The sequence below is a fragment of the Lissotriton vulgaris genome, chromosome 2_1 (genome assembly GCF_964263255.1).
Source record: "Lissotriton vulgaris chromosome 2_1, aLisVul1.2, whole genome shotgun sequence".
NCBI lineage: Eukaryota > Metazoa > Chordata > Amphibia > Caudata > Salamandridae > Lissotriton > Lissotriton vulgaris.
Genome location: NC_141687.1, coordinates 1,866,700,605 through 1,866,721,166, shown reverse-complemented (window position 1 = coordinate 1,866,721,166; position 20,562 = coordinate 1,866,700,605). Strand labels below are relative to the sequence as shown.

General features: G+C 43.2%; 1 protein-coding gene across 1 annotated transcript in view; it reads left to right on the top strand.

The window, feature by feature from the left end:
* LRRK1 (leucine rich repeat kinase 1) overlaps positions 1-20,562 on the top strand; it is a 758,414-nt gene that overhangs the window by 543,439 nt on the left and 194,413 nt on the right. Inside the window, exons 19-21 of the mRNA XM_086958057.1 lie at positions 659-818; positions 3,090-3,366; positions 10,713-10,884. Coding sequence (XP_086814183.1) covers positions 659-818; positions 3,090-3,366; positions 10,713-10,884 — 609 coding nt within the window. The remainder of the gene's footprint in view (positions 1-658; positions 819-3,089; positions 3,367-10,712; positions 10,885-20,562) is intronic.

Below are 20,562 nucleotides of genomic sequence, written 5' to 3'. Positions count from 1 at the left end.
GAATTGGTGCCTCATTTAGAGATTGGTGAAGCAGGAGCACTGCATTTAATCAGTGGCTCTCCCTCCCCACCAAACTCATGGATTCCACGCTTTGTTTAGAGTCAGAAGAGCCCTATGTTTACACCAGTGGAGCCTATGCTGGCTCTGCTAGTGTAGACCTCCACCAAGAGGCTGGCAGGTCACAAGGATGTATCTCCAACCTTATTGAGGTTGGGGCGAAAGACGTCCAATTAGCAAACTCCCAGCTCTGTGAGTTGAGCTGAGGCCGCTCTCTTCTCAACACAGGGTTTTCTGCTAGCTAGGGAGGCATCAATAAATAGGGTAGGCTGCACTCCAGATAGTGGTCGAGGCAATGGCCTCTGCACCCTAATGCACAAGCGGGCCTCCCACCTGAGTCTAAAAAGCCTCTGTTAGTCTTTATAAAGCGGTAGAGTAAGAACACCATATCATGCATACCCAAATAGATATTAGTAATCTATATAACTGTTGACAATGCAAAGCACCAAATGTTATTTTTCCCTTGCTTTTTGCAAAATAAGTAAATCACCACGAGCAATTGTATATATGTTTTATTTAAAGGTAATGTAACATAATCTTACAGTGACTAATGGTGGTCCCCATTCTTCCATTTCCATCTTTTACTCGTTGGAATGTGCAGGTACCCAAAAGTTACCTCAACCTCCAGGAATCCATCCTGGCTGAACAAAAACGAAGAAGTAAGACTGATAATGTCCAGTACCTGACCGACCTCCAGATTGAGCAAATAATCGAGCAGAGCCCTGGGAATGACATCCGTGACTATGAGGACCTGCAGGCAGGTGCGTCTCCGTATGACGCGTAATTCTGTTTGTAGTAGATCAATGTTGAAAGAGGAACTGTTTTTGTAACATGGAACGGAGGCTTAGGAGTGATGTTTAGGTGTGTGTGTGTTTGGCAGGTCAGGTTCCACTGTAACGAGTTTAGGGTCACTTGTGTAATTATGGTTGTAGGGGAATGATTAAGATAAGCCTGCCCAAGTGGGTCCAGGGCTCTCTTAATCTGTCTGTCCATTTAGTGGTGTAATCTTTCATGGTCAGCCTGTCCAGGCGATGCTGTGGTATGCATTTCCACTGGATGTTGGGCTTCTTAGTTAGGAAGTAGTCTTCCTTAATTGTGCCACAACACAAAATAAAGATGCTACTAAGAATTATAGTACCGGTGGAAATAGTTGTCTGCAGATTCCAGGGAATGTTGAAAAGGACAATGGCCATGGCCTCCTGACATTGTGGGACCCCATTGGGATACTGAGCTCCTAGAAGCCTCATTGTGGAGTGTGAAGTGGAGCCTGGCAGTATTTAGGGAGTTAAAATATTGTTGTGATTACCCCTGCATAGAGGCAGAACACAGATGACGGGTTCGATATTGACTCCATTCTCCTATTCAAAACTGAGACCGCTCTGCATTGCTGGTGAGAGGTCTCACATTATTGTCTTGAAATGTAATGGAGACCATAGCTGTTATAGAGCCATTTGTTAAAAATCAATTCCCATTCTGAGTGGTTTGGAGACGTGGGCAGAGGCCACTGTAAAATAAGGCTTGTGAATGGATGGTATACACACAACCTAGTACTCAGTATGAGAGCTGCTTTACTACCGTAGCTATGTGCTCCTGCATTTGTGGAGTAACTCGGGTGCATCGTCTTAGGAGATCTAAGAGAATAAGCAGACAGAGGATCAAAGTTAGAGCATGGCAGACAATCTAATGTTCTACCAGGGCAGAGAAGGGTTGTAAATCCGCTGGCATGGTGGACCATTGATCACCGTACTTGTATCTCAGCGAGGCTGGCTCAGATCTCTTGGCCTTCAGCAGAGCCTCCATCATAGAGATTCCACGGAAGGCACTCAAACTTTAGGCACTATGTTTAATGCTCCCAGTCAGGAAAGTTCTTTATTTAGTTAAAAAAAATCTGGAGTTTTCCTGGTGGCCCTGAATAAGTAAAAAACACTTTTGAAGGTCTGCTTTAAAAAGACCAGACAGTCTGAGGTGCAGAGCCTGACTGACAGTCCAGTGTCCGATGGATCATTGGTCAAATATTTCCGCATTTGAAACCATGGCGCTCGTCCCACCACTCAATAGAGCAGGGAAACCATGGGTTTAGCAGACATGTGGCCTGCTACATTTATACTTAGTACCCTGTCCTCCAAACTCTCACTCAGGTCCAGATTTCTGGATGTTTAGACATCAGCCGGCTGGATTACTTCAATAGCGTGTGCATTGTCCACTTCTTAATCAAAGAGTCACGCTCCTTTTTGGAACCAAAAAATAGTGTTGAGTCTCTAAATAGGAACACAGTAGGAGGATAGAATGTATGGCGACCCAATCCTCACAGAACATCCTTTTTCTTGTCTAAAGCTTAATGGTCCCAATTGCCGGTGTGAAGTTGTTAGTCACAAAGAATGTGATGCAATGGCTAACTAAAATGAACAACGTGTACGGCTCAAGTTCATGCTGTCGCAGTCTGAGTTATCAAATGTGATAATATTGCTTATCCATGTGCTTTAACTTACTAACCCAAGATATGGGGTACTGGACTTGATTATAACTTTTATTGGAATACTATTGTTCAATTATCTTCTGTAAAAGGACATTTTTAGATCAAGATTATGAAACAGTACCTGTGAAAAATGTGCCCATTCCCTCCTGATGTGAAGTTCCTACTTCAGAATATGGGTTCCTTGCTTCAGTAAACTGTAATCCAAAAATACAAGATTCCAGGTAACCGAATATTGGGATAAAAAGAAGACGTATTTTACAGCTGGTAATCAGCAACAGGTTATCTTTTAATTTAGGATTATATAGATGCATAAATCGACATAAATTACCTCATGGCATGAGTGGTGCCATACATGAAAGTCCCAAATAGTAGTGCACGGTGCTCTTTGATTTTGTTTATAAATACTTTCAAGTGCACCTTATTTGCACTGAGAAGACCACAGAAGACCGCATAGAAGAGTTTTCATAACATCCCATAAAATGTAAGAAAAAAGTCGATTCTGTGAAATGTTCTGAAGTCGAGTTGCACTATTCTTAACTATTGATTTCTTTTTCAGCCATCAGTTTTTTGATTGAAACTGGAACATTGCTTCATTTCCCGGACACGAGCCATGGTTTGAGAAACCTGTACTTTCTTGATCCAGTTTGGCTGTCAGAATGCTTGGAGAGAATAATTAACATCAGAAGCTCAAAGTCTGTGGCTAAAAATGGAGTCATTAAATCAGAGGACCTTAGGATGCTGCTGGTTGGCACTGGGTTTACTGAACAAACCGAAGAACAGTATTTCCAGTTTCTTGCAAAGTTTGAAATTGCACTTCCTGTTGCTAATAACCGGTAAGCAATAGACATCATTGAGGGGCATCAAACATGGTCATTGATGTTGGGGGAGGGCGGGGTGCAATGACATAGATGAGTTGACTGCATGCAAATGAAATGAAATGAGAGGGTGTGGCCTAACAGCTAGAGTGGTCGACCTCAAAGCTGGGGAACCAGGTTCGAGTCTCGGCAGAGACGCTCAACATCCTGTGATTCTGGGCAAATCACTTAATCTCCCCGTGCCAACCAAAAATGAATGTGTCTGTCTGTAATGCAACTTGTGCTCATGTGAAGTGTTCCAGTACCTTTGGGTCGAGTTTGTGCTACATAAAGCTCTAAAAAAAAATATATATATATACACACACACACACACTTAACGGGCACTGAAGACCATTTAGCTTTCCATAACTGCCCAAATCACAATGTTAACAGTTTACACATTTCAGTAGTTAAAACATCAGAAATCGTGCCTACCTCTGTGGTTGGAAAAAAAGGTATTCATGAACATTTGTATAGGTATTTTATATTCTCATAGGGACCCTTGATAGCGATGAACCGTAATCCTTCTTTATTGATTCTAATGGAATATGTGATGACGGGGCAAGTTATTATTGAAGTTAATGTTCCGTGCAACCAACTAGGCAATCCTTATGTAGGTCTGTAGTTTGGTCCTCTTTTCTGCACCTTCAGGATCACATCAGACATCTGTTCTGCATACCATATAATCTAAACTTTGGTTACCAGATTGTCAAACAATCTATCATTCAGAGGGGTTTATTCTCCAGCTCAACACCTTCCAAAGATCCATGAACCACATGCTCCTGTGCAGTGATGAAAAACTGCTGGTTTGTTTTATTTTACCATGGAAGGCAAGGTGGACAAGTAAACCCCAGTGGTCCGTCTTGTAAACCTGAACAGCCGTTACTCTATATTCTTCCTTGGAACCTAGAAAAACAACTTGTCTTTGCAATCCTGTTATCAAAAGCTATCACTTGATCCTCGTTAGCCCTGTAAGGATTAATAACTGGTAGTAGTCATAATTTCTATATGTTTGCTACCAATCGTCAGATTATATCTCCTTTTGGCGAAACATCTGCAGTTGATTTCAGCCCTCACCCTACCCATACTGGCTGAAGGATCCAGGTGTTCTCCAGCACAGTTGCTTCACTTTGCATTAGACTCCCCTTTCAGATTAACATTCCAGTTCAGTAAGACATGCAAAAAGTCTTTTTTTCAGATTATCAAGGCTGGTGTGGACATTGATGCCATATGCAAACAGACTTATCCTAGCGCTCAAGCTTTCAATAGTGTCTCAGAAACAGACAAGTGTAAAGATGGACCCCACTGCTAGCTTCATTTGATAAATTGTCATTTGTAAAGCACCTTCCTCACCCGGGGATTCTGATCCTTGTTACTCCACTGATCAGCTCCCGCTCAGCAGCGTAAACTCCATTTACAGCGCACCCCCTTTTTTGGGTCTTGCCATGTTCCTAATTGAGGTCACCACATTTTGAGCAGATCGAGGGTACATGGCTTACCCGTATGTCTGCTGTATGGCTCACCCTTAACTTTTTCATGACTTAAGTCCACACGGTCAATGACATTCATAAGGTTTTCCAGTGTGCTCTGTCCGTGCTTCCTTTATTCTTGCAATCCTGAGACTTTGTGAATTTCACTACTCTTCGTTTTCTCATACGTCCCTGGCAGTCGATTGTTAGCAGTACTGTGCACACATATTGCGAATTGCTATCACCCAACTCAGTGCCACACATGAACTTACTGGGATCCAAGCCTCTGATGTACTGGTTGGAGTCCGAGCACAGGAGCGAGTGCTTAGCTGCATAGCTCATATGGTCCCTGTGTGGTGGTGTCTAGTTTGCAGTCTCCTTCCTTCTTTAACTCTTCTGAAGTGGGATTAAATCTACATACTGCTTAATTTTTACTCCAATAAAAACATACGTTCAGGGGACTGACCTGTTTTTTCGAAGCCTGACACTAGTGTTGCTAAATTACATTGTTGCTGGCGCAAATGTTGTCTACTCTTGACCCCACCTCACACCTCACAGAAAGGGGAAGATATAAAAAAGGTATAAAGAAAGCAGAGATGGAAAAAATCGTGAAAGAGCGCGATTGTGAGCAGGGAGAGTCTCATAGTGGATGAAAGACACAGGAGGCAGAATCAAGAGTATGCAGGATTTCTATCCCGCACCCCCAAGATTCCATAGTGCAGGCCGCAGGTTTGTGACTGTGGGGCATATGTATCAAATATTCTATTTCCAAGTCTCAAATAGCGATTTTTTGAGAATCGCTATTTGAGAATCGCAAACAAGATGTATTTCAAAATTCGCAAAGAGTTCGCGATTTCTTGGCATTCCTTAATTGCAAATTGCGAATCGCAATTAAGGAATAACTTCCTATTCAATCCTATGGGCCAGGAGGCCCGTAGGAATGAATGGGAAGATATTCTCAATTTGCGATTCGCAATTTGAGAATCGCAAATTGAGAATGCAATTTCAAGGGTGCCAGGGTGTCCAAAGGACATCCTGATGCACCCCTGAAATGAGCATTTGTGCCACATGGCACTTTGAAAAATGCCAAAAAGTGCATTTTTCAAAGAAATCGCAAATTACCACTAACTTGAAGTTTGTGGTAATTTGCGATTTCTTAAGGAGAAATCGCACAACTTAGGTGCTTCATACATTTCATTTAAGGAAACGCAATGTGCGATTTCTTAAATGGAATTGCAAAATAGAGAATCACAAGTTTTGTGATTCTCTCATTTGCGATACACCTTTGGGATGATGCATCCCAAAAGGCCTTTTTCCATTCGCAAACGGGCCGATTCTGAGAATCGGCCCGTTTACGAACGGGAAAAGGGCTTGATACATATGCCCCTGTATCTTTAGGCCCCAGCACTTATTATTTTACAAATTAGGCACTAAGAGGGGTGCTCCTATCTTGCCAACTCACAAGAGTGCCCTCCCTCTGATAGGAAAAAGAATATCTTAAGAAAACACTCTTTAATACACTGAAGATCTCACTGTGTACATATTGCTGGCCTCTTGCTCCCACCCTGGCTATAATGAACTTGGTGTGAGCCCTGTCCTTTGGATTTTTAAGCTGCCGTCCTGATGTAAGACCCAACCACACCTGCAGACATTGTATAGTATATTTTATTGTTGCATATGGCTTCATACCACTGAAGTGGGCCAGAAGCACTCTCTGGGTGACTGACCCAGAGGCTGCCCTGTTAGTTGTGTTCAATTGGTAGAATGCAGGTTTATAATGTTGCCTACAAAGCAAGCATTGAGTGCCATGCATGGGCTTTCGGAGAGGCATCCCAATCATGTGGTACGAAACTTGTATTGGTGCCTAATTAAGAGTGGAGTGATGGAGAAGGGTGTAAGGCAGACAGAATATTACTCGTAGAAGTATATTATCTTATTTTGTGGTATGTGCCTAAATGAGTCATTTGTTTTGGAACAGCAAGGACTTCACTGCTCCAAAAAACTGCTGATGTGAGACCGTCTTGAAGAAGAGATAGTCTGGTGGGGGCCATTCGGGGGCCACAGGTCTGTCTGCGACAATAGTGGAGAGCTTGGAGTTGTAGGAGGATTATTGCCCTGTGGGTGGCCTGGAGGTCAATGCAGGGAGCCTAGAAGAAGAGGCGCCTCCATGCAGTCAGCGATGCAGTCGCAAACGCAGCAGTGTAGAAGCTGCCTGTGTTGGCCTAAAGAAAACATTGTTGGAATAAATAAATAAGATCTCCCTTAAATCCATGTACATTAGAAATATTGTAAGTGTTTTCTAAGCTCCATGCCATATTCACAATATCTCGACCCCCCCAACCCACACCTCAGCGAGCTGTAGAGTGTTTCTTGACTCTTGTGTTTGTTTTGGGGTTGAGGGGGGAGATAGTGCCATTACATCAAACATGGCCCACATGGAATCGTTTTTCTAAAAATAAAAAGCAAAAATGGACTCAGTGGGCTCTGGAGTTAGCCCCAGACGCATTGTCTGGGTCTTTTTGGCCGTGTCACGGTGTTCACGGTTTCTTCTGGTCTTAGAGCCTGTAATTTTGTAATTAAAAACGGATTGTCGTTGCCTGGACACGGTCAGTCTTGTATGCTTATGTTACTTGTACTAAGCCAGTACATTGAATATCCGATTAAAGCTCTGCTTTGCATTTTTTTAATTTAATTTACAACCCATATCCAGATTTTAGGTTTGTTATTGAGCATCTCTTTTATATAGCTATCTCATCTTGATACAGAGATCTGTGCATGAATCTGCAGCTCAGATATCTTTTTTGCATTATCTTGAACCGCATCTGCACTCTCAGGCACGCATGCTCAGTCTGGCAGTGCAGGGGCGGCTCAGCCTCGTTTTGATCCTTTGTGGAAGCTCCTAAGCTCGCCGCATTATGATTCCTTTCTCTGATACACGAATTCCTGTTTACCTTTGAAAGTAGGGCAGCGGGGCCGCTCTTGTTAAGTTGCCTAAAAGCTTATGACAGCTAATCTTCCTAGTCAAACCATCTGTATTCCGGAGTTATTGGAATGTGTGTCTGCCTTTTCCAGTTAATCGGCCTTTTGGATTAGTTTACCTTTGAGAGTTTAGCTGGCTGAACTGCCAGCAAGGTAGAAAACGCGTCAGGGCTCGTTCGCATTTACCGTAGGTCGCTAGTAAGAATAAAATCACGGGGAGCCCCCCTTACATTATTTACGGGAATCCCGCGGTGTCAATAAACCCAAGTGCACACTGCGATGGACGAGTTGTTTTGTGTGCATCTCAACCCGGGAAAGTATAAAACATGACGAAATGTGCGCAGAAAAAGCACATGCTATGCTAGGCTCATTGTGCATGTAACAACTTACCTTTTGAACCCCATTCCTAAGTCAACAAGCATTTGCAATGCAACAGGTCTCGCATTTACCCTCGTTTGAGAAATTGGCATCGTAAATGACAATGCCTTGGTTTTTAAAACAATAATAAAAGGCATTGTCATTTGCAAAGCCAATAGCTTAAACTCAGACCTATTGCATTCTAAATGCTTGACGGTATCTCTGAGGTGCACCCTTATGCCTCCCATAGCCCCTGAAGAGTTACCCATTTGCTGCGCCTGCAGTAAGAGAAAATCGTTAAAGTAAATAGTGCTTCCAGACTAAAGAAGATGTACTGTGTAACAACCGAAGTGAAAGGGCCAGTCCTCATGGGAGGTTTCTAATGAAGACAAGGCGGTACTAGGGAGGGACTAAGACGCCTAACAATGAATCAGAAGCCAGCATTTACAGTGCACAATGACATAGCCAATGACAAATATGGGCGGAGAGTTGCTGGGCTTCAAGTACATACTCCACTACTGCATGGCTCTCAGAGCAGCACATGCACTGCCCAGTCTAGACTTAAAAATGTACAACACGCCACAGTTTTTCACTTAGGAATGGGCTACAAAAGCGGAAATCAATGTATGCACAATGATTCCTGCATGTGTTTGCTGCTCACATTTCGTCAGGTTTTACCGTACCCCAATATATTGATAATTTGGGTGCAGTATTATCCGATGTAGTCTCCCAGCACAATTCATACTGAGGGCTAGATGAATCTATTTGTCTAGGTGAGTTTATATAGCGTTATATTCATCTATCTTTCATTGTGTGTCCTAACAGTGATCGCAGAAGCAATAGGTAAGAGTAAGAGTTTAATGTCAAAACTAAACACTTGCCATTGATACAAATCACTTGCAATGCACACATTAGGGTTGCCTTCCCTAAACATGCCAGTGTTTTTAGTGACTGTTTTACATTTTTGCTCGCATGTAGGTTTCCAAGGCTTCTTAAGTGGTGATTTCTTTTCTTATTGCCAGTGTTTTACATGGCACTTACATGTCCTCTTTCTGTACCTTCAGAATGGTTTGAGACCTGGCAAAGAACAATTGAAGGAGGCTAAGTAGGGACAGGGGAAGTAAAGAAATGTGGTGTTTCTACTTTAACATGTTGAAATAAGCAATAAGTGATATACCATTTCCGTTTCCAATTAATTTTTCTACATTTGTTTTCGGCAAGACGTAAACTGACAAAACTTGAATTAGAAAAATAAATGGAAATGAAAGTACGGTAGGATTTTGTGTTTAGAGTGGATATCTTTTCTGAATTATTTTCATTTTCTGCTTGGAAGCCATCCTCTTTGCGTTTATTGAACAAAACATGGATTTCTCTACCTCTTTCACTACTAAACTTATAATCCTCAGATAAAATTTATATATTTTTATAGCTGTGATATATAGCACTAAAATGTTGCCAAAATGTTTGTACACAGTGAGGCACTTTAAATATATAAACATGACACAAGAAAATAAAAGTCAACTATGTCTGTCGCGGTTGTACGTAGGGCAGTACACTAAGTGTCCGCATCAATGTGAACTGATATGCTCTATGAGTTCAGTTTTATGACTTTCAAATAAACTATTGACAAGAGAAGGCTCCCAGTTTCATCTAGGCTACATCTGTTGCTGTACTAAAGCGCGTTTGAGCCAGATTTTGAGTAGGTTGGGAGTGGGACCTCTGTCATAGAGCTGTGGGCCTCCTGCCCACCCTTCTCTGTGTTTCACCCGTTTACTATGAGGGATGAGGCTCACAAACCCAATGGGAGAGGCTCTACGAGCACTGCCATCTAATGGTGTTCACCTGCTGAAAATGGTGATGCACCAGCTATCCATTGTTGATTGACCAGTTGACCCCCATTGTCAGCAGCCACACCGACATAGAAGACTACGATGTAAACCAATCACAGTCTTCTACTGAAAGCCATGAAAGGGTCCCTGAAGTACTGGGAGAAACTCTGCTCCTAACATGTGAGGGTCACTTGTATTTTAATGACCTACACATGTAAATATACTCCGTCTTTGAGATATGCTTCAAGTGCAAGTACCCACATTTGTTGAGGCCAGTTCTCCCATACAACATGCGAAAGAATGCTTCACCTCCATGGTTGGTTGTGTGGCATAGTAGGGCCTTCACCAGAGTCGTGGGTGACATTTGGCCAGTTTTAACTTTAAATGAGGCCTTCAATCTCAAGGTCTACCATGGTTTATTTGTAACTCTCATTGCCTTTTGTGAATAGACAGCCATGCACGCATGGGCCTTTTGAAAGTTGTTTGCAGTAGCATACTTTTCACCATTAACATTTGTATTTTAACAACTGCCACTAGCCATAGAAATTAAGGATGTATGAAGAGCTCTTTTCTTAAAAGGTGATTTATTTGCAGAAAAGTAATCTTGGGTTGTTCTTCATTGAATGAACTAATTAGATTCTGTGAATTTGAACTGGTAAAATAGTGAATCACTGTATCGCTTTTCTTCCAGGTACCTCCTCCCTCATCTCCTTCCAGCCAAGCCAGGGTTAGACATCCATGAATTACGACACCTGACTACAAATTGTGTCCAAAGGCTGTTTAAGATGAGTTTTGTCCCAGTTGGTTTCTGGCAGCGGTTTATAGCTCGAATGCTGATCAGCCTGTCTGAGATGGATCTGCATGTAAGTGAACACTACTTTTTTGTGGTTTCAAAAACAATGACGAAGACCTTGTTAAAGGATAAAGGATTGGCTGTAAGAAAAGAAGGCGCCCAGCATCAGAGTTAATGGCCTTTCAGTAAGTTGTGATTACTTGGTGCTCAGCATTTTTTTCTTATGTAGTTACAGGGGTCATTCTGCGGCAAGAAGGGTTCAAGCCTATGGCATACTATGATTTGTTTTTCGAATTTTCAACGAAATATGAAACTGTACAGGCTGCTCATCAGCTGAGCACACAGAAGAGCATTACATGCACTCTTCGTCGCATGCACCCAGTGTTCTCTTTTTCATGTAATTAGAGAAGTCATATGTAGTGGATGTAATTGTGTAAACCATTGTGCACGTGGAAGTGGACAGTAAAATAAAACATAATTGTCATTGTTCAAATAATGTCCAATACAATAATACACCACCAGAGGTCATCAGCTCCCAAATGAACAAATGGGCCATAGAGTCCCTACTTAGAGTCTCTGTCTCCTCGGGCCCGAAGTGTTATTTAGGTACCTTGCATCCTGTTCCCACTAGGCTGCAGCCAGACTTTTTACAGTGCAAAAGGTAAGCACTCTTGTTACCAGCCCTTTCCTTCCACTTGGTTGGAGAAAGGACAAGCCCGAAGGCACCAGTGAACATTTGCCACCATAGCAAAACCATCCTCAACAATATCCCACACACTGGCAATGTCGAAAACAAACAACCCAAACATACATTCGTAATCTTAAGCCATCTAAAGGGGTTATGTGACTCCCTCATACATCCCCACGCTCTGGCAGCTGTAGCTGAACACTTGAGTCCTTCTAAGCTTTGACAAAGAAAGAGGAATAGCAGCCCCTCTCTACCAAAAAAATGGCACAATAAGCCCTGCTGTTGTCTCCCCTCACCACCAAATCCATCTACTAAACGTCTTTACGATCTTACTTGGCAAGAGCTATGTGTTTAGTGACCACTGACTGTAAAATAAAATGGAGCAGCAGAGCATGAGGGCAACATGTTATGTGCATTGATGTCAGTCTACTTCCGCTGTGCCCGCTCATACCTGGCAGAAGTTGTGTGTATGTGCTTTTGTTACTTTCGTTGAAGAAAAATTATCTCATGAGCACTTATTATTATTATTATTATTATGTTTCTTATATAGCGCCTGAATCGACCCCCGAAGGGGTATCTCCGCGCTTGCCTTGGGAACCCGTCCTGGCTTTTCCCTGTGAGATAGCCCCTACAGGGCACCTTGTAATGGCGGGCTTCGCTCGCATTGACTTTCACGTGGGTTTAGCTCGTGGGGTTTGGCTCGTGAGTTCGACTCGCGTCTTATCACGAGCCAAAGCCCGAGGCTAACTTTGTTTCTTTTTGAAAGATGTATTCACGAGCCTCGGCCCGTGCATGCTGTATTATAACATGTTGTGATTCAAAGACTTTCCTCGTGCACGGTCGGCTGTGTCTTCCCGTTAGCGATTGTAACCGCAGGCTTAACGGAGACCAGACGTCCATGACGGGTGGAGTCATCTTCTAATGGAATAAACTTCTCTTACCGGAATACTCCGCCTCTATCTTATTTATAACATATTTTGGCGACAAGACGGAGACTCCACCCCACCCACGCTGATTTTTTCCGTGATTCAGCACCTCGTCAATCACAAGCATTTCCATTGGACGGTCGAATCTCTTGGTTTTCCAATCAATAGAGCTGCCTCTACAAATTTCTTCAACCGGCAACTCTTATTGGACGGTGGCAATCTTCTTCAAAACGATCGACCTCATTGGATATCCTTTCATACAACTTTATTGAGGTATCGTACGAAGACTGTTTACAAGACGCAACCACAAGGTACTGTGTTGATTTAAAATGTTTCTTTATTGTGCGCACCTCCAACGATACGCACGTTGTAATTGAAAACATTGCGTGTCACTTCAGCGACACGCACGCTTTCGACTTACAACGCACTTGTCATTTAAATAACTTCTTTTAAAGATTCAAGCATTGCGTGTCATTTTCAACGATACGCACGTTGTTGTTGGATCAACATGTAAACATTGCGTATCATTTCAGCGATACGCACGCTTTCAACAGATAATCACAGGATATTCACAAGGTTGTGCACAGCGTATCTTTGCAGCGATACGCACGCTTTTTCATTTGTTGAATTTGCATATTTACAACGTTATAGACGTTTTTGAAACATTTATCTCGTCATTTAAACAACTTTTCCACACCTGAAATCACAAATGCTCATACTAAAGATGACATCTTGTTAATGTTAAGGTTATTGTGATTTTAGATTTATAAACCTCACTCGTATTTCTGCATTGATATTTAACATGGCTAATAACCAGTGGCATCAGATTACTCAACCCCCACCTTTCTTGAGCAAACCAGGCACTCCAGACATAATTTGGTCTGAGTGGTTCGGGTTGTTCGAGAATCACTTAATTGCTATTGATGCCACTGAGTATTCTGACAAAAGAAAATTCGCTATTCTTTTTGGTTGCTTAGGACAAGCTGGTCAACGAATCTTTAAGAGTATTGTTCCCATAGCACCACCTATTTCACTAGATGAAAGCGGAGACAATCTTTGGAACGTTTACATTGAAGCCATTGCAAGATTAAAAAAGCAATTTTGTGATGAACCTAACATTATGTTAGAAAGGCACAACTTCTATGCCAGGAAACAAAATGAGGACGAGAAGGTGGAAGAGTACATCGCTGCACTCAGAGTTTTAGCAATCACTTGCAATTTCGAACCTTCTCCTGATAAATTTATAAGGGACCAGTTCGTATTTAATTGCGCATCAAGGAAGATTAAACAGAGAATTCTGGGGTGCAAGAACCCATCTTTAAGTGAAGTCATAGACCTTGCTCTTAGCATTGAACGTTCTACATTAACCAGCAAAGTTGTCATGGACCAACCTAAACAGGGTGTTAATGCTATAGACTGCTATGACTCTGATGAAGGAGAAACTCTCTGTGCCATTGCTAATAAAGGCAGAGTTCAACCCAATAAATTTAACCAAAAGAAAAAAACTTACTTTTGTTATAGGTGCGGTTCAAAGGATCATATTGGGAACGCACCAAATTGCCCTGCCCTCAAGAAGCGATGTTCTATTTGTAAAAAAATTGGACATTTTCAGGGGGTTTGCAGATTCGCGAAGAAACCCCCGAATGTTAATATGGTGGACTTTGATGCATGTACTGAATCTTTTAAGAACATTATCGTAACTCTTGATGCTAATGGTGACATTGATTCTATTAAGGGTCCACTATGTGCAGCTATTATTGATAATGTACACCTTCAAGTCATGGCGGATTCAGGCTCCCCATACACTATCCTTAGAGATTCAACCTTTTACGAAAAATGGGACAAAAGAGTCGAACTGATTGAATCTGATGTTAATCCACTAGCATTTGGGGAGAAGAATATTAACATGCTAGGGTATTTTGTAGGATTAGTCCAGTGCTTGGGGAGGGAGACCGTCACTAAAATTTATGTAGCAGAAAAAGGCAAAGACATCGTGGGCTGGAAAGACTTAGCCTTGATGGGTCTTTATTTAGTTCCAGGTGATGAGAACCCCATTAAAGTGGGGAAGTTACCTACCTTTAAATCTGATTTATCTGTTGCTGTAATTGATGATCATAACGCAAAGGTTCAAGAAATTTTGTCAGAATTCAAACCAGTATTCATGGAAATGGTTGGGAGTGTCAAAGGATTTGAGCATAAAATTAGACTGATACCCGGGGCACAACCAGTTAGTCATAAAGTTAGAGCTGTCCCATTGAGTGTCAGATCTGAATTAAAAATAATGTTGGATGATTTGTGTAAACAAGGTATCATTTCCCCCATCAATTCTTCACAATGGGTCGCACCAATTGTAGTCGCACGCAAAAAGACTGGGGAAATTAGATTATGTGCGGATTTACGCACATTAAATAAGAACATTATTGTTGACTGTCACCCGCTACCGAGAATCCACGAGCTTCTGGCTAACATAGGCGACGCTAAATGGTTCTCTTTGATTGATCTGAGGTCAGCTTACCATCAGGTGCCTTTGGCGAAGGAATCCCAAGAACTTACCTCTTTTATTACTCCTTTCGGAGCTTTCAAATTCCTTCGCCTCCCTTTTGGGTTAGCGTCTGCTGGAAGTGTTTTCCAGAAGCTGATGGATGTGATGTTTCAAGGCATAGCGGGTGTGCAAGCATACCTTGATGACATCCTGATTTTTGCCAAATCATTAAATGAACACGACATTATTCTTAGAAATGTGCTTTCAATTTTAATGTCTAGGAACATGACTGTTCGCGCAGACAAATGCAAGTTTGCAGTTAACAAGATTGATTATCTGGGGCATACAATATCGGACCAAGGTATCACTCCCAAGTTTTCAGTCATTAGAGCCATTGAAGACGCTAAACCTCCTCCTGATAAGGATGCCTTACGATCTTTCCTAGGACTTGCAGAATATTATGCAAGGTTTGTCCAATCGTATTCCCAAATAGTGGAACCTTTAAGAAAGCTTTTGAGGAAAGGGTCTAGTTTCGTTTGGACGCAGGAGTTAGACAAGGTTTTTTGTGAGATCAAGAAGATGATTGTTTCCGCAAAAGCCATACATGCCTTCAGAGAAGATGCCACCTCAGTTATCACTGTAGATGCGAGTATTTCTGGTCTAGGGGCAGTTCTTACACAAAAGGTGAATGGTCAGGAACAAACTGTGGCGTTTGCATCTAGAGCACTCAAAGAGTTTGAACAGAGGTACAGCACTATCGAAAGGGAAGCTCTAGCTTGTGCTTGGGCAGTCCACAAGTTTAAAATGTACATTTGGGGTAGGAGATTTGAGTTGGTCACTGATCACAAGCCACTAATTTACATCTTTGATAAATCCAGTTCAGCGTCCATGTCAGCTCGACTGATGAGACTAGTCTAAAAATTACAAGAGTTCAATTTTTCTGTTAAGCATATTGTTGGTGGCAAGAATTTTCGGGCTGATTGCCTATCTAGAATGGCTATGGAGAAGGACGATGAGGAGGATTTTCTTGTAGAGGACGTCGAATGTGTTACCTTTGTGGATGCAGTGGATGAAGTTAGTGACGTGATTTCTGAGGGCGATTGGAAGGAAGCCACTGCTTTAGACAATGTGTTGTTAAAAGTGATAGAGTTTACCACACGGTGTTGGCCTGAACCAAGATGCCTGAATGGCGATCTACGTAATTTTGCCCAAATTTCTGAGGAACTGTCTGTTGAGAACGGCATAGTACGAAGAGGCGAGAAATTTGTCCCTCCTTTTAAACTGAGGGAGTCTATTATTAATAAGGCACATCAAGGGCATCTGGGGACAACTAAAACCTCTATGCGCATTAAGCAGCGCTATTGGTGGCCCTCAATTGATGCCCAAGTTAAAAATTTGATTGACTCGTGCCCGGAGTGTTTATTATCCGATAAACATTGGCGCACACTGAAAGTTCCCCTACATCCCACGGATTTCCCTAGTTCGCCCTGGGAGAAAGTTGGGGTAGACTTTTCGGGGCCATATTCCATCCTTCAACAGGAGAATAAGTACATTATTCTTTTGGTGGACTATTTTTCAAAGTGGATGTACTTTGATTTTGTTAAGACTCCTGATTCAGATTCCACAATATCCTTTCTCAAGAGGGTGTTTGATTTAGAGGGATCTCCCAAGTTTATCGTCACTGATAACGGAACTCATTTTGTTTCGGATAAGATGTCTAAATTTTTGAAACAATTAGACATCAAACAACTCAAAGTCTCTCTTTATTCCCCAGCTTCGAATGGTCTCGTCGAGAGGGGGAATAAGGTGGTTAAAGAGGGTGTTCAGACGGCGATTTCTTGTGGTTACAATGTGGTTGATTTTGTAAAGCAAAAAGTATGGCACTACAATACCTCCCCTCACTGCGTAACTGGGGTCTCCCCGTTTTCCTTGCTGAGAGGTAGAGAGAACCGTTCTGTCCTATTCCCTTCATGGTTGCATCAGGACTCTGCTGGTAAAATTATCGATTTGGATTCTGTTAAGAAATCTGTTCTAGAAAAACAGAGTCAAATGAAGCTACAGTTTGATGGTACCTCAGATGGTAAATTAGTAGACCTGCAGGTTGGTGACTGGGTTTTAATCAAGAGTCCAGGTAGAGTAGTGAAAGGACGCTCAAAATTTTTTGCACCCATTCAGGTAATTAAAGTAAGTAAGGGAGCAGCCTTTCTGGGAAAAAAGGGTTGGTGGAACAAACGCCAACTAGTGAAAGTCTCTGATCACCAAGCAGAGATTATCAAAGGAAGGAAGCATAATGGTTACTCCAGTAATTTGGATTGGAGTTTTTGGATGGATGCTCCTTCTGTTCCCAGTGTTCCTAACCATTCCTTTTCACAAGCTCCTCAGTCTTCGGTGCAACTCTCAGGGGAGATTTCTCCGGATCCTGCAAACGTTGTTGTTAGCCAGGATGTCCCCTCTCACACAAAAGTTTCTTCTTTCGGCAGACACATCAGGGCTCCTGAGAGATATAACGAGTTCATTAGATTTTAGGCATTTGTGTTACTTCTGGTTAGATCCAATGTTATTTTTTTTTCTTTTCTTTTATTGACTGTTGTAAGGGGGAAGGTGGTGTAATGGCGGGCTTCGCTCGCATTGACTTTCACGTGGGTTTAGCTCGTGGGGTTTGGCTCGTGAGTTCGACTCGCGTCTTATCACGAGCCAAAGCCCGAGGCTAACTTTGTTTCTTTTTGAAAGATGTATTCACGAGCCTCGGCCCGTGCATGCTGTATTATAACATGTTGTGATTCAAAGACTTTCCTCGTGCACGGTCGGCTGTGTCTTCCCGTTAGCGATTGTAACCGCAGGCTTAACGGAGACCAGACGTCCATGACGGGTGGAGTCATCTTCTAATGGAATAAACTTCTCTTACCGGAATACTCCGCCTCTATCTTATTTATAACACACCTCCAAGGTGAAGCCAGGCATCCCGCCGCGGGGGGCCGTTGTGGAGATTAAGCAAGCTTAATGCCCAGAGTTGCAGAGTGTGAACCCACGATTAGGTCAGGCACCGAAGCGAGAATTATCGAGTCCATGGACATTTGAGCTCAAGACCCTGCCGCGTCGGGAATTGAACCCTGGTCCCGGGTCTGACCTCTGCTTCAGGGTCTGCCTGCTCTAACCAGTGAGCCACACTTCTCCACTTAGATCAATGAGTGTCCTGCTCACCAACCTCCCAAACTACCTGGTTAGAGAGTTATGCTCAGAGCACACAGCAAGTAAACATGTTCCTTAATTGGAAGCCCTTGTGCCCCAAAGCAGTGCTCCCAGGTGCAGAAGAACCCTTACATTGTCCCCGAAGTGAACAGTACATTCTAGCTTGCAATACGGGGAGAGAAGTGTATTTTGCACAGTAGATCAATACCTTTCTTATTCAACACTGACCACTTCTTCCCCACCAGCCATCTCAGCCATCCACCATTTTCCCAATTCCAAGGACTGAGACTAGGAAAAGGGAGGGATAGCAATTGTTGATCTTGACTATTTAATGATTGAAAATTGCATTGGTACTTAACGACACCCCAACATCTGCCAAAATCTGTCCACACACCCGTTGCTAAAAGTCCGACCGTTTTCACAGTTCAAACATGCATCCATGATTTCCCCAGCTCTTAAAACTGTAATACCAGCCAATTTACAAGTTAGGCTTAAAGAAGAGACCTCAATAAAGAAGAGGCAAGTCCATTACTCACTCACTTGAGAATTATTTATTGGCCACAGTATGCCCTGGATTACCTCAGCATTCTATCAGTTCCAGGACTGTGTAATGCTGTCCCAAAAACTGAGATTCAACAGCTTCGACTTGGAAGACTCTCAAACTCTTGGGATCAAACCCTCAGAGAGAGACTAGGAAAGTCCATGTGTCAGAAAGTTTGTCTGACACATGGGGATCATGGAATGGCTCACTTACTGCTCCCTCATCAGACCACCACTATGACAACGAGGGTAAAACCATGGAGTGTCCAATCTAGAAAAGCTGTGCTTTCCACGGACACCTAGTGAGTTAGACCAGAAGATGTTCCCCTACCATTTTCTACCTTTCCAACTGACACCAGTTTGTTCCAGGTCACAAAGATACCTATAACCTATGGAGTCCCCAGGGCTCAATACTCTCTCCTGTCATCTTGAACCTATACATGGAGCTGCTGGGTGCTCTCATGCTTTAGATCTCCAAAGCATCAAACAGTGCTTGCACATGATGCAGACATGGAAGCTCAACCCAGCCAAAAAGAACTATAAATCATAAACACAAACCTGGTTCAATAACACGAAAGTTGATGACTTTGAACCTTAACTTTTACCGAATGCCAAGTGTTGGACTTGGCCCTTCTGGCAGGTTCACCCCTAAACTTTTTGCTTTTAATGGTGACCTGGTGATGATGATTTTTGGTTTGTGCACACTTTCACTGTGTCCCAGTGGAAAGTGCGTGCGCACTCTGAGTGCGTGAAGTAAGGTTGGCCTGCCCTCCCGTAGGAATGCATAGGGAATGTCTGTGTCCCTGGTAGTTCCTGATGCGTGAGGTGTGCATTCTCGAGTTTGGTATGTGCGAACTCGTGAGAGTGAATGCTTCGCAATGATGTATGTGGCATGAGTGTGTCTTGTGTACAAATGCCACTTCTAGGAGTTGGCATATTAGTGTAAAATATGCCTGGCGTGTGATTGGCTGGAGCTGGCTGGTGAGCCTGGCTCCAGGAAGGCTGGATGGGTCTGCCCGGTGGTGAGTGGGAGATTAGCATGCTGATGGCTGGGGTGGAGTGTACCTGTGTCCTGAATGAGGCTTGGTTTTCCCCAGACAATGATGGCTCCGCCCCCTGTGGTGCGACTGATGACCCTAGCCCTGCCAGTGAATGAAATGGGTGGTTGAGCCATCAAGAGTGCTCCAAAACCAGCTGCGACTGGTTTCTCCCCCACCCTGCACCCTTAGACAAAGGAATGTGGTGTATAAAAATGGGGCTGTGTCCCCACAGATGTTGTTCTCTTCCAGGATTCTGCCAGAGGGGGCTGCTGCTGTTGCTGGGGCCAGGAGGACCGCCACTTGGACTGTCTCCCTGCCTGGAGACCCAGTGAGGTGGCTCTGGGCCCAGCCTTGACCCCCTGCCTGCCTCCAGTCCCTGCTGGAGCTTTTGCTGTGCCTATAGGTCTGAGAGTGCTGCGCTCTTGTCCTTCAGCGCTGGGGAGCGCTGAGATTCCTTGCCTAGCACTTGAGAGCGCTTTATTTGGCCCCTAGCGCTGTGAGCACTTGATATTGTCCTAGCGCTGTGAGCGCTTTTTCCTTGCTGCTAGCGCGTTCCGTTGCCAAGCCGGTGCCCACCCGGCGTCTGCTCAGGATTACCAAAGTCCTGCTTCGCCAATGTGAGGCCTGGAAATAGTAGATGCTGCTTGTAGTGTGTGGTGAGGACGCACAGATCCTGGATTCCGGTACACATGTGACGGGTGTGGAGCATTTTCCCACTCACCTTTCTCTCTGTCCCCTTCTTTATTTCCAGACTGTACCGTCTGAAAGAATATCAAAATACCTGAACGATCTACATTGGCTCAGGATTGAACACCGGATTAGCTTCAAAACCCTGAGCTACATGTTTAAGATCAAAACCATAAACGGCACCTGCCTATCTACA